This window comes from Linepithema humile, chromosome 4, assembly GCF_040581485.1.
Source record: "Linepithema humile isolate Giens D197 chromosome 4, Lhum_UNIL_v1.0, whole genome shotgun sequence".
NCBI classification, from domain to species: domain Eukaryota; kingdom Metazoa; phylum Arthropoda; class Insecta; order Hymenoptera; family Formicidae; genus Linepithema; species Linepithema humile.
In genome coordinates this window covers 3,588,402-3,601,993 of record NC_090131.1, presented here as the reverse complement: position 1 = coordinate 3,601,993, position 13,592 = coordinate 3,588,402, and the positions used below count along the sequence as shown (strand labels likewise).

General features: G+C 36.5%; 1 protein-coding gene across 7 annotated transcripts in view; it reads left to right on the top strand.

Moving 5' to 3' along the window:
* Positions 1 to 13,592, top strand: part of LOC105670108 (mitochondrial pyruvate carrier 1-like) — a 105,385-nt gene extending 91,793 nt beyond the window's left edge. For 3 of the 7 annotated variants that reach the window (XM_067354614.1, XM_012363448.2, XM_012363449.2), the window contains 3 exons: positions 12,235 to 12,315; positions 12,771 to 12,871; positions 13,326 to 13,592. In XM_067354614.1, coding sequence (XP_067210715.1) covers positions 12,235 to 12,315; positions 12,771 to 12,871; positions 13,326 to 13,486 — 343 coding nt within the window. In that variant the 3' untranslated portion in view covers positions 13,487 to 13,592. The other 4 variants (XM_067354616.1, XM_012363452.2, XM_012363451.2 and 1 more) reach the window with 4 other exon arrangements.

The following is a 13,592-nucleotide window of genomic DNA, read 5'->3' as shown; positions in this document are numbered from 1 at the left end:
TCTTATATCGCAGAATAAATTCAATGGCGAACTTTACTCTGAATTGTAGAGACGAACCGACTTCTCGAAACAAGAAATTTTCTATCGTGATATTCGGCCATAATTTTAGTTATTACAGTTATACTTCGGCACATAGCGTCTTGCGGAATCCATAATAGCCGACCCCGCCGCAAACAATACAAAAATTATGTTCACGAGAGTTCTGCCGGAGTTCTGCAATCTTTCCCCGTAGTTTCATCCCGGAGCGTGTCGAGAGAGCGCCGTTTATTCGGGACACATGACGAGCGGTTGCGCGCGAGTATATTGGTGACGTGTATACATACGTATCTGTGTGTTTAACTAGCTTGTGTGTGCACGGAGCTGCAAAAATATATCTCGAACTTACGCCTGGTAACTTTCTCGATTCAGAAATGATTTGCGAGCATTGAGAAGAGCGTTAAGAAGAAGTAGCAATTTCTGCTGGAAGCGGGATGCCCGGCGTTCGTTGCTCGCTTATTAACTTTTAATCCGTCGATGTTTTTGCATTTTATCGACAGCTTTTTGAACAAACACGAAGCATTTCAGTTATTGTGTTTCTTCAAGCAAAACTTTGCTGACCTCCATTTTAAAGTACTTATTAAAGTATAACGATGCTATACAAGTCAGAGTACTTTCATAATTTTAAGAATTAGTCCGTTTACGCGAGCACATTTTTATTTGCAAACCCCAATATATTATGAAACAAATTAGTTTCATAAAATAATCTCGAAAAACATAAACGATCAAGGAAACAGGTCGTAAATACGGTGCTTTTAGGCCTATCTCACAGGCTCTGGTCGTCGTTGGTACACTTTCGTCATAAAGATTGCCTACACTCTTACCGTAGTTGTAATTCGTACGATCTCGCGCCTTCGAACGAGGAGGTTTCTTTTAATTAAACTGCCCCAACCTTTCCACCTAGTTATCCCGCCTTTTCCGACCAAAACGGGATTCTCGAGAGACATAACAACCGGCAGGCACGCGTTATCAGTGCTTACCAGCGATCCGAGCACTCCCCCATCCAGTTTCCATCCCTTCTGACGCAAATCCGACTTCGGCTTTGTTAAAACTCACTCTCTTTTAATGACACATTCTGTTGTCAAGGTGTAATAACGTAATAGCGTAATGTTTAGAAAATAGAGAAAGAAGATTAAGAATATTAAGAATTATAACTTTCTTTCGTAAATAGTAGAAATTCACCTAAGATTGCAATCTTTTATCACAGTTTTTTAATATTTGATTTCAAATATTTTTATGACAAAATTATCAAAATTTTATGTATACACTGAGAAAAAAAAGTTGTTGAAATTACTAAATACATTTTAGACATACATACAGATTAACAGAGTAAATTATTTAGAACCATAAAATTTATTATTTACTGAATTAATTATCAACAAAATTCTATTGTTTTAAATTATATGTTACGTTTGCTTAAAAACATAAATATTTGAACTAAAGGAATGAAGTCAATTAAATGTATATAGCAATTTCAACAACTTTTTTTCCTCAGTGTATACATTTCTCTTGAAGTTTAACTTATAAAAATTTTTGTGAGAATTTTTGAATATTAAAATTTAGATATTTTTGTAATGAAAAGTACGTATAGATGTTCTGCAGCTTAATTGATAAAAGTTTTTATATTTTTATTTATTTATTAACTCAAAGAGTATAATATAATTTGACGATACTGACAATGCATACTGAACCAGTACATTCCGATCTTATCTATAAAGTCAGACATAAGTCAAACTATGATTCATCTTTTTAGACGGGAATAAAAGGGATCAAACGCGACGGTATAGATGAGAACAAAATTATGAAGCTGGTGTCATGCTGTACGCTTATAAACCCAAGTACCATTCTTCCGCCGCACATCTTTGTACTTTTGCTCTTGCTCTCTTCTTTCCCTCTCTTCAGCGAAATTACTTATAATATCTGTCAGCGGACAGACACGGCCGATGGCGCTGTTACCATCGCACTGTAGCAATCCCTTGGAGAAATGCTCTCTTTATTATCTATCAGAAGCAATCTACCGAACACTTTCCTCTTTGCTTCTTTTTCCTTTCGTTTTCGGTTTGTCTTCTCCCTCCTTTTCGCCCCAGGCTTAACGTCGGAGGCTAATTCCAGAGCAAACGTTGCTTACGTTTGTTACAATTCGCCGAAACTAGCTACGACTGGTAAACAATTTCTTTAAAAATACCTTTTTTATGGAAAAATTAGATCGCCACCAATTATCTCTTTGAAACACCGATGTATTAATGTGCTCACGTTATACATTATAGTGCAATTGTAAATTATGAACATTTTTTATATTGCATTATTCCCCCTCAAATTTGATTTATCGGATAATTAAATGGGATATTTGCCGTATTTCATATATTTAATTCAATATTTAGAAAAATCTAAAATATTTACAAATATCCTGCGTTGTCTCGTCATACGGTCTCAAACTGTAGTCTCAAACTGCGAAGAGTACGTAAAGATTATGGCATTAAACGCGATTGGTTCCAGCTGCAGCAAGGCCTCCCGTCGTATAATGCGACTGATCGACAAAGAGATCGGTCCACATCAGCTCGGCGTGCGGCTCGCAGTTGACGGCTTTTCAGGTTTACTAGGAATGCCTCGAACGTCCCGCCGTATAAACTGCCGGCTAATTTAGACCGACTGTCCCGTGAAATTACCGGGGCTCGTGGGTAATGAGAGGGTGAATCGGGAGGGATAGGCCAACCCTTGGACAGTGGCCGGCTAATCACGGGTGCTCGTTAGCGAATTGAATGCGCCGCCAGTCGCATCGGCGGATAGAAAGTCAAAGAGAGTTCCTTTCTGCCTTAAAAAGGACTTCGGCCATTGCCGGTGGTAGTCTTTCAAAACTCGACACATTCGCAATCGCCGTTGCGAAGCACGATAACGAATCTCGCAGAAACGTTTGAAACAGTCTCTTTCACGAAATTTTTGATTAACTTTTGAATTACAATATTGACTACATTATATACTGTATTGATGTAGATAAATAATGTAATTCTTTTAATCTGAATTTTCTTGCTTTCATATTCAAATAATATTAAATATTTAAACGATGCGTTATTATAATTTATGAAAGTTTATATTTATATATATTTATATATTGTTATAGCGAAAGAGAAACGCTGCTTGAGGAATCATTGCAAAAATAATAAGTGAAATTAAAGAAAATAAATAAATTACATGATTTACTTGCACGAGCAATACATTTGATCGAAAAATTTGCATTTTTTAATTATTGAAATAGAACAAAATTACAATATGTGGAACATTATTTGAAAAAATAGCGAGAAATATATTTAAATACATAATTATGCTCTCTCTTACCTAGTGACATATTGTTTCCCGCTAATCGAAAATTTGAACAAATCCACGCTGACGGTAAATACTGTCCGATTTACGGAGAGATTGTACAATGCATCGATTGTCGCTAACTTAATGGACACCCTATATTTGCTCATTAACGAACCCTCTGTCGCGAATCCGAAGCGCTTCCACCAACACGAAGCGCTGACAGACGAGAAGGACGTTGGAAAGAATAAGGAGAAGAAGGTGAATCCAAGCGATGGATGGAGATGGGGAGAAGAAAAAGAAAAAGAAGAAAGACGGGTCCCTCGTTACTACTTCTGCGAGGAGAGAAGCAATACGTCCAGCTTTCCAGCGACACAAATTACGTTTTCGAAACTAGCGAGCAGTCGTCAAATATTGCTCACGATATTTTAAATCGCTTCTAAAAGAAACAAACGGCTAATTACTGCGGCTAATTAATTTCTGCGCACTCGCTAATGATTCTAAATTGCTTTTTGCGACCAATATAATTGATTAATAATTAAGTTTGATAACATTTGAAATTACTTTTGTCGATACATCCGTTACTAATTAATTTCTCGGACTAAGCGTCGCTGCTATCAGGCTTCTATCAAAATTAAACTCCAGATTTCTGTTCGCAGAAAGTTTCTTTAGCGCTCTGTAGACAAGTTTTCGACACCGCAAACACCATTCTTCTTGCTAGTGTGATCTTGCTGAATGAGACGGCGATGCTATTACAAGGAGGAAAAGAAAAATCAGTTTCAATTTCTTATCGACAAATTCTCACGTCAATTTTCATGTTTATTTTATTTACTCTTCTTTTTCTTCGATTATTCTATGAATATTCAGACAAGACTTTTTATACAAAGCAATTCAAATGTAAAGAAAGACAGTTAGTACAGGGGTTTATCCAGATTGACACGTTCTTTTTCGATCTCTCTCGCTGATCCTTTTTTCTAATCCCACAAGTTTCTTTTTCTACGGTGAATTCGCCGTACCTCTCTTTGGACCGCGGCAGCGTGTACTGTTCTCTTCGGTATTTAATTAGCAAGGAATCAATCAATGACGCTCCTTGTATTTCGCAAAGTAGTGATTGAAAAGATAAAAAAGACAGAAGAGATATTTTAAATTGTTTAAGAAATTTATAGTTAAAAGTATGCAATTTTACAAGTGTGATAAAAAATGTATAAAATGTTTCAAAATTGGTGAAAATATAGTGGAAAAATTCTTAAAAAATTAAGCTACAAAAGTTTTTGCCGTTTCATTTTATTCTAAACAATCTAATTCACTGATGTAAATGTAAATCTAAATTGTGTGATTTTGACCAGTGTTAAATCCTTATGTTTCAAAAACTATTGTTTAAAAAATTGTAAAGATTTTAATTACTTAATTTTTCGAGAATTTTTCCATTTAATACGCTTTAATTCACGAATTTTGAGAAATTCTATACACTCACCAATATAAACGTAAAATAATCTGCGTGTGTGTGAATTGATTGAATCGTTAACATTTTTCATTCCTTGCTACTGTAAGACGGTCGTCGAAAGGCACGAACATGCTGTCAGAAAGAAAAGAAAAAGAAAACCAACACAACGCTCGATCTCGTTGCGACAGTTTGGAATTGATACAAAAGAGTTTCTAGCCAGCTTCTCCTCGCACTTTTCCCGTTCTTCCCGTGTGGGGTGAAACAGTAACGTTTAAAGCGCCGGGCAGCCACCACCTCCTCTGGGAGGGATGGGTGGAGGACCTCGCCAAATATTTGGTTAGTCTTTGATGGGCTTCGAGAAAGGACAAGGAAGGTACGAGCAGCGTGGCACGGGAGGAGGATTCGGGCGGAAAGGACGGAAAGGTAAGGAATGGAAAGGAAGGGGGGAGAAAAGGCACCGAAAAGAGGGAAGGGAAGACGGCAGAGAAGATGAAGGCGCGTGCTACGGTCCACGAACGGAGCGGCGGATGAGCCGTAAGAGCCGGAGAATGCCGGGCATTTTTATTGGTTCCAGCTTTGGCTCTCCTTGAAACTCGGGAAGCCGATCAGCCGGACAGAAGGATCGTCGAATCTGATCTCATATGTGCCTATATTCCCTTTTACCCACGGCCTGTGCAAAGGTAAAAGAAGATTTTAGAATGTATTCGTTTATCAGTGATGGTTGCGTGGAATTTAACACTTGAAGTAATGAAATCTCCACGAGAGCTCGGCGCTTATATTAATGTGGACAGTCCGAACACATAGATTCAAACTCTCTTGGATATAGTGCAGTATTTAATCAGTGTACAACACACACATAAAAATTTAGGCTTATACATTTATGTATAAGACTATATTTAATATCGCGATCAAATCGCACACGCGAATTGTATCTGCATTGGATCTTTGGACTCGTCACTGAGGGGCCGGGAAAACTTCATTCGCGATACACATTTCTGCGATGTTCATGCGGATGGTGAAGCATCGCGGACGCAATTCTGTAAAAATACACGGTTTTACCTCGGAGGTATATCAGTCCGCCGCCTATATTCCCATCGCTCGCGATTCCCCGCCGTACAATAACATCCCGCTCTTTCCGCTTTTGTATTTTGTAAGTCAATTCGAAACATGAATCGTATAATAATTCAACGAAGCTAAGGAAAACACGACGAATATTATTCGTCCCACCTAGCCCCTCGACCAGACTCCATATTTATGGGAACGCGGGGGTAGTTTGCGGAACGGTGGATCTTCGCATTTCCGTGCGTACATTTTATCGCTTTTAAAACATGATCGCGATTATTTTTATTACAAACAAAGCAGATCGGAAATAAAGAAATGTCTCTAATATTACGAATAACAGTTAATCTACGTAAATGTTCAAAGTATGCGAAATCTGCGCAAACAAAAAAATTTTAAGCCAATCTTATCTAAAAATGTAATTGTAATTATAATTCACAAGCATAAGTATGAGATTTAAGTATCATTGCATATAATTGAATATATATTGTTAAAAAATTCGGTAAATTTGCACAATTAAGATGTAAAATTATACAATAAATAATAGAAATTTACTAAATATATAATATAAATCTACATAATTTCATAAATTTTATACTATTTACTTAGTATATTTCCGTTATTTATCATGTAACTTTTACATCTTAGTTGTGCAAATTTCCTGAAGTTTTTTACAGTGTAAGCAAAGTAAAGGAATCATTTGAATTAATGTTTGATTAAGCTAATATTTTAACTCATTATAATTTAATTCGATGAAAAACTTGCAATTATGTACAAACTCAATACATATAAAGCGAGGAAAATCTTCTGATGAACTCGCAGGTACTCCTTCGATTTTTTGCCTAAAATCATACCGAGTGGGCATGGAATAATGTATGTAGTTCGCCATGGGAGCGAACTAGTTGCAATTCCAATGAGAAAACTGAGTGCTATGTGAGCTTCGTATCTCGACGGATTTCTGTCTTCTCGCCTCTCATACATATTGTGATTACTTCTCAAAGAAGAGGAGAAAGCGCGAGGAAAGGAAGCGCATGTACGCGCGCACATTTACTGAAGGACAGTGTAACGAAAATGCACATATCTCTATAAACACAGTTATAGATGTGTGGGGAAAAGATTTCACAATTTAGAAGATATATAATGTATTTTTGTGGCATGGAAACTTTATGAATTGCCGAGTAATCATATATATATAAATAGCTACGTTTTTCAAAAATAAAATTATTTGTACACGGTCCTTAATCTGCAGCAAAACGAAAGTTTTAAGAATGAATAGTCACTAACTGGAGCGAGATTAAAGTAGACTCTAAAAAAGCGGGCTTTTGCGCCTGTGATCGATCGGTGACGATAACGAATCGTTTTGCACGTACAGCAACAACGATCTTATCGACGAAGTTTCCATTTCCGTTTGCTCTCCCGTTTTCGCGGTAGTTCATCGAGCTTTCCCTACTCGCATTTCCTATCCTCTCCGCCGCTTTCCCCCCACACTCTCCACCGCATTCTCCTTTCCTTTCTCGCTTGATATCGGGGCCGATGCTAAATAGCAGAAACATAATTCCGTGAGTGCGAGGAAATTGCTTTATCGCGCGGAATAATGGTTCGTATTCACGTGTAGCCCTCATAAGTCTCTTCCCCGACGCTTTTCGGAGATTGCACGTGGCTGGTCGGACCGCCGAACCGCCCACGCATCCTCTTTGCATTCGCTCGTCGCATGAATGCCGCCCTGTCCTAAGTGCGGGACTGCTACGGCAATGCATCGGAAAAGAGGGTACGTTGAATGGTTCACGAATCGAACGTCATAGCTTTGCCGCACGCACTACATCGGCGTACTGACAAATGCGGAAAATCAATACTTTGGTCACACCATGCCACTCTGCCTGCATCTACATCTCTTCGCGAACTTATTTGCTTGCGCATATGTAAGAAATTGAATTCTGCAGTGGTTTAAGAATTTTTACTAGCAGATTTGTTGTAACAGACATATACATTTTTCATGAATTTAATATAAGAGTATTTCTAAAAAAAAAAGTTACTTGAAACGCCCACATAAACAAAAAACCTGCGAGGAACATGTATCTTTGTCTATCTGTCTGAAGTCGTTATTTAATTACCAGAGAGAATGTCGGGAATTTTGTGACTCTCCATCTCTCTTTCTCTTTAGATAAAAACTTCGAAGAATCTTACTCATTGATAATATTGAATATTCATCTAGATCGACGAACCATTAAGTAGCTTTGCAAGAATTAGCAAGCACAAAAGTTTAATTTGTTATTATGAGATATAAAAATAAAAATTTATTAAATATTTACATAGCGATTAAATTGAATTGAATTCAATATTACTTATCCTTGAACTAAAATACACAGTTTTCTTAAATTAAACCCGGCAGTATAACGCATTGACTTATATGATATATAAATCATATGACATATTTTATCCGGCTATTACGCCGAAAGATACATACCTGCAGACAATTTCTTTTGCGCCTGGAGCTCGCGGCGAGAAAAATTGTTAAGAGAAATTTTCCTGACTTTAAGTGACGTTGATGTACGAGCGTAACCAAGAGAACGCCTGCAAGAATGTCAGATTCCTTTATTCCCCGCGAAAAGCACAGAAACCAACACCCCGACCAGATAGCGCGATTCCACAATTAAGAAGTATGAATTACTAAGCCGCGCGCAAATTCGATACAAAGTCCTGCAAAGAGCTTGTATAAAATTAATGATTTTTGTGTCGCGAGAATGGACGAGAGAACAATCGATGGTAATCAAATGCTCGCAATTTTACAAATTTTCAAATTTGCCCATAATGATATATAAAATGAGAGAGTAAAGAGAAATAAATTGGTAAATATTTTAACGGACATTCCGTTAGGGCGATCGAATCTAGCAATTATTCCTCCTTTAATTGTACACTAATTAACTTGGTATCAATCGAAGTGCCCATTTCATACGTCGGCATTGCAGCCTATAATTCGATCTGTACATCGAACTCTGCGGGCGAGTAATTAAAAGCATTGTCAGAGCGGACACAAATTTAAAATGGTTTTACTGAAGGAAAGGACGCTTTTATTTTATGTTTAAGTCCAATTGGTAATTATAAATCGTGAGTGAAGTTTTAATGAAACTTACATTGAGGAATGCAATAGTCGCGAGCGTGACAAAAATATGAAAGTCATAAAAATATGGTCAGAAATTTATGATTGCAAAACAATCGTGAGTTATTAACGAATTATTTAATATATATTATAATACAACATACTGTTCTATAAACTTTTTATAATATCTGTTTTTTAATATTTATTTCAATATAAGTTCAGCATCCGGATAGAATATATGAATAGAAACGCAGTTTTAAATTTACAATCATGTTACTTTCGTGCGTGACGGATTTGGCGACGCCGATTTCCCGTCGAACTCACGTGGACGCGCGACTTTTTATTCGCAGAGGGATGAAAGTCGTGTCGTGTGCGGAGCGACGAGTGCTTGTCGACGACCGATTCTGAAAAGAGCGTAGCGGGGGTGTTGGCAAATACGTACGACGCATTCAGATCAGTCTCGACGGGCCGAGGGAAACCCCACAAGCGGGGACGACGACCGAGAAGTAGAAAAGGTTTTTCGGGGCGCGTCAGCAAGAGACATCAGAGGCCGTGCCATTTTCTCCGGCCGAATACAAATGAAATACGTGCGAATGTATCGCGTGTTGTTGCTTTGTACTTCGCAAGAATCAATGCGTGAGAGAGAAAACTTCGTTTCGACAAAGCGACGATTCTTCGCGATTCTACGTTCCGCGCAAATAATTCATGAAATTGTCGAAACTTCAAACAATTGTTCTCTCTTGATATAGTTTTAACTCGTTGTAATATAAAATTGTATTTCTTTTTTATAATTTAATATATATTAACATTTTATTTTTGTAAAAAAATTTTAGCAGTTTTGCTTGTAAGTAAATTTATTATTTATTAAAAAAAATAGTGTTTTGAACGACATTATATATATATTTAAATCTATAAATTCTGAATTCTGAAAACGAAGAATTATATACTTATAATAAATTTAACAATCTCGAAGCAACTGAGAAGTTAAAATAAATATTGATACACGTCAAAGGGAGTGTCGCGTGTAAATGACATTCCCGGAATTTCGCGAAATGCTGCACGGCGTAATACGCGAAACGAAAAATAGTGGCAATACTCTTGAGTGCCTCGAATGGTGACCTGGGGGACCTAGGGGCCGCGGGATAAGGATTTGCTTTCGGAAAGGGAGAGAAACACTCGTGCGAATGCTACATACGGGAATGCATATGCAGGGAACAGTCGATCCTAGGTGCGTGTATATTGAGCACTCGTTGGGGCGCGTGATATACAATCGAGATCTTCCTGAAAATTGGATACATTGAATAAAGTAAAGAAGAAAAGCTTTTTTTCGCATTATATTTTATATAACTAAATAAATAAAAGAATTTTATTCTCTTGATCTAAAAATTGGTTTGCCAATACGCAAGGAGTTGATATAAAACTGCAAAAATTTAAATAAAAGAAAGAGATAAAGATTATATTCAATTTGCATTTAGTGTAAGTATTAAATATTTAAAATGTCTGTATTTGAAATGTCTTGTTTTGAAAATTATAAAGTAAAATGGGAATATTTTATTAACAATTTACATTAAGATGATCAGTTATTACCTAAATAAATATTAATATCTTTTAGATCTTGCAGTACTGATTGAAAATAAAATTCAAAAGTATAATAATACTAAAAAAAACTAACACTCTTAGAAGCATATTATTATAAAATATAACAATTACATTTTGCATAGAAAAGCATGCCGAAAACTTGTATGAAATAATGCAATTTATTACTACATAAAAAAGAAATTATTTCGGGGCTGGAGCGATCATGCTTCTTATCGAACTTGAAATATCGTCAGTCCAAGGGTACTGGGATCTCCTCGACACACTGCTGGTCTTCGAGGGTCCCATAGTCCATCCTCTTCTTAGATCAATAATACCATTCCCGTAGCAGCGCATGCGTTCCGCAGCATTTTCCGTTACAACCCCCATATACGCGAGCTGGTTTGCACCCCCGTTGAGCCGCGTCCAGAGCGCCACATACCCCTCCATGCAACATTCATAGCGCCATCAATATTATACGCGCGAAATAATAACTTGTGCATTTATTATGAGGGGAGTGGCCTCTTGCGAAAACCGATGTAAAAAAAGTATACGCCCGGATCGTGATAAATATGCGTATAAACTATGATGTAAATCGATCGACGAACGGCGAAGGGTCTTGAGAAAAGATGGATCAGTGCGTGCAATTTGTCTAATGATCAGTCAGTGAAAAAATTGGCAAATCGATTGTGTAAATAAAAGGAACACAAGCAATTATGTTTCAGGAAATTATATATTTTTTTGTAAAGTATATCTTATTACAAAGTTATCATTATTTATATGCAAAATTATATACAATTATAAAGATTAAAAATCTATAACGCACTCTCTATCTTTCTCTATACACACGCACATACGCATATTATGAAATGGATTTAATATTGAAATATATGTAAATCAAGGTGTGTCGCAAATGCGATAAACATGTGTGATGATTGCGCGCTGTTCTATTTGTATCGGATAGATAAATCGTACGTGGTGATAAATGGGCGACCTTGATACACGGATCAGCGAGTGCATCAAGAAAATATATGCCTATTTCGAAACTGTATCTGTCGACACTCGTAAACAGTGTAAACAGCGACGCAAGAGACGACTCTCGCGACTTGAAATCCGGTTTTCTGATGACTCGAGCGACAGCTACACAGATAGCATTTAGTAGTTACAGATCCGACTGAAAAATCTGCGCGCTTTAGAATTATTATAACAGACGCATGTTAGTTTCGAAGCGATCTAAAATTAAAGTGTAAAAAATATAAAAATTGCATTGCTGATACTGAGAAATGATTTACACTCTTACCTTTTATCGTGATAACGTCATTTCGCTTATCATGCTTCAGTACTTCGAAAGTATGTTTGCGCTTTGAAATTTAATTTCTTAAAAGAGATATAAACGGTGTGATAGTGCAATTGCATCAATCGTGTGAAACACAGACATTTAAACAGAAAATTATCGCGCAAATCATCATTGATTAGAAATTAGAGGCGATAAATGAGATCGCGCGCTTGTGATAAATCGCATTGCAATTCACGGTAACGGAAGTGACGGCTACTTGGAAATCAACAATGTTCTTGGATATTAACTTTATCATCGCTTGATCTCGAGACGCCTTTCAGTTGGAACTGTCAGTGTCAAAGCTGCTTAGGTTATATGTAAAATAAATATAATCAATTTTCTGCGTGCCATATGACTTCGAACGCAAATAAAAAATTTTTTTTTAAATAGGAAACGTGTCGCAATATCCTCCATCATGTCTAAACGAATAAAATCTCTGCTAACCAAAGAAACCAAAGATTATCTCATGAGGTAACGTTCACTCAATAAATTATTAAAATAAATTAATTTAATATTCTAATATGTGTGTATAAAAAAGAGCAACTAAAACTAATTATAATGATTATGTTTAATCAACACTGTTTCTTTTCAAATAATAGTCATCCACCGTAATATAAAATTTCATATGTAGCTTTGACAAATTTTAAATTGATTTTTTTTTCTCAGCAAAAATATCGAAGCTTGTAAATGTGCTTTATAGTTTTTCAATTTCCAATATTAAAAATACAGTTTTAATTGATTTATAAATTGTATAGAATTAACGCATGAAATCATTTTATTACACACATAGATAAACGATACGTTTATCTTCTTCTCCTTCCTTTCTCTCTCTCTTTCTTTCTCCGAGACGGCTCTTTATTCGATATTTTAGTATTCGCACGATCGTCATAAGAGCATAATTTATGGAAAATGAACTACTTTTTAAGCACACACTTCTGGGGCCCGGTATTCAACTGGTCGATACCCATAGCAACTATAACCGACACGCAAAAGCATCCAAAAATCATTAGCGGCAAAATGACTGTGGGTGAGTTTGACATAGCTCCAGTGGACCTTTCGAAGAATTCATTCTCCATCTCATAATAATCACGTATCGCGAGAGAGCAAGAAGGTGCATAGCGAACAGTAAGAAGGGAGAGGGGCCTGAAAAGGGCCCATAAAATAATTGCTGCTCGAGCGCAGCAAATAACCGTTTTATTTCTTAATGAGCAACACGCCGCGAATATTTGGGATGCATACCGATCTCAAACGATTTTACAAGCAAATTATTATAGTAAAATATTATAAACTACATTATTTTAAAAAAAATTTTTTTTTGTTAATTATAGTGAACTAATAAATCTTTAAAGCAAGTAACATATTTTTATTTTACTTTATTTCTGCGGCTTTTTGATTAACTCTTTTACAAAAGACAATAAAGATAGATTCGATAGCGCATAAGTTCTTTACTTGATTTAATTTTCTATCCGGGCAATTTTCAGCCTTGACCCTGTATTCTCTGATATTCATGCGGTTTGCTTGGAAGGTGCAACCGCGAAATTTGCTGCTGTTTGCGTGCCACTTCACTAACTCCGCAGCTCAAATCACGCAAGGTTACAGGTTCCTCGAGTACCATTACGGCTTGCAGAAAGAGCTCGACTAGAAGTGATGTGAGAAGCCAGCGGCAAATGCATTGTAATTTGTACATTTGCAAACATAAAATGCAAAATAACATAAGATTAATAAAATCTATCTTCTAATATTATAAA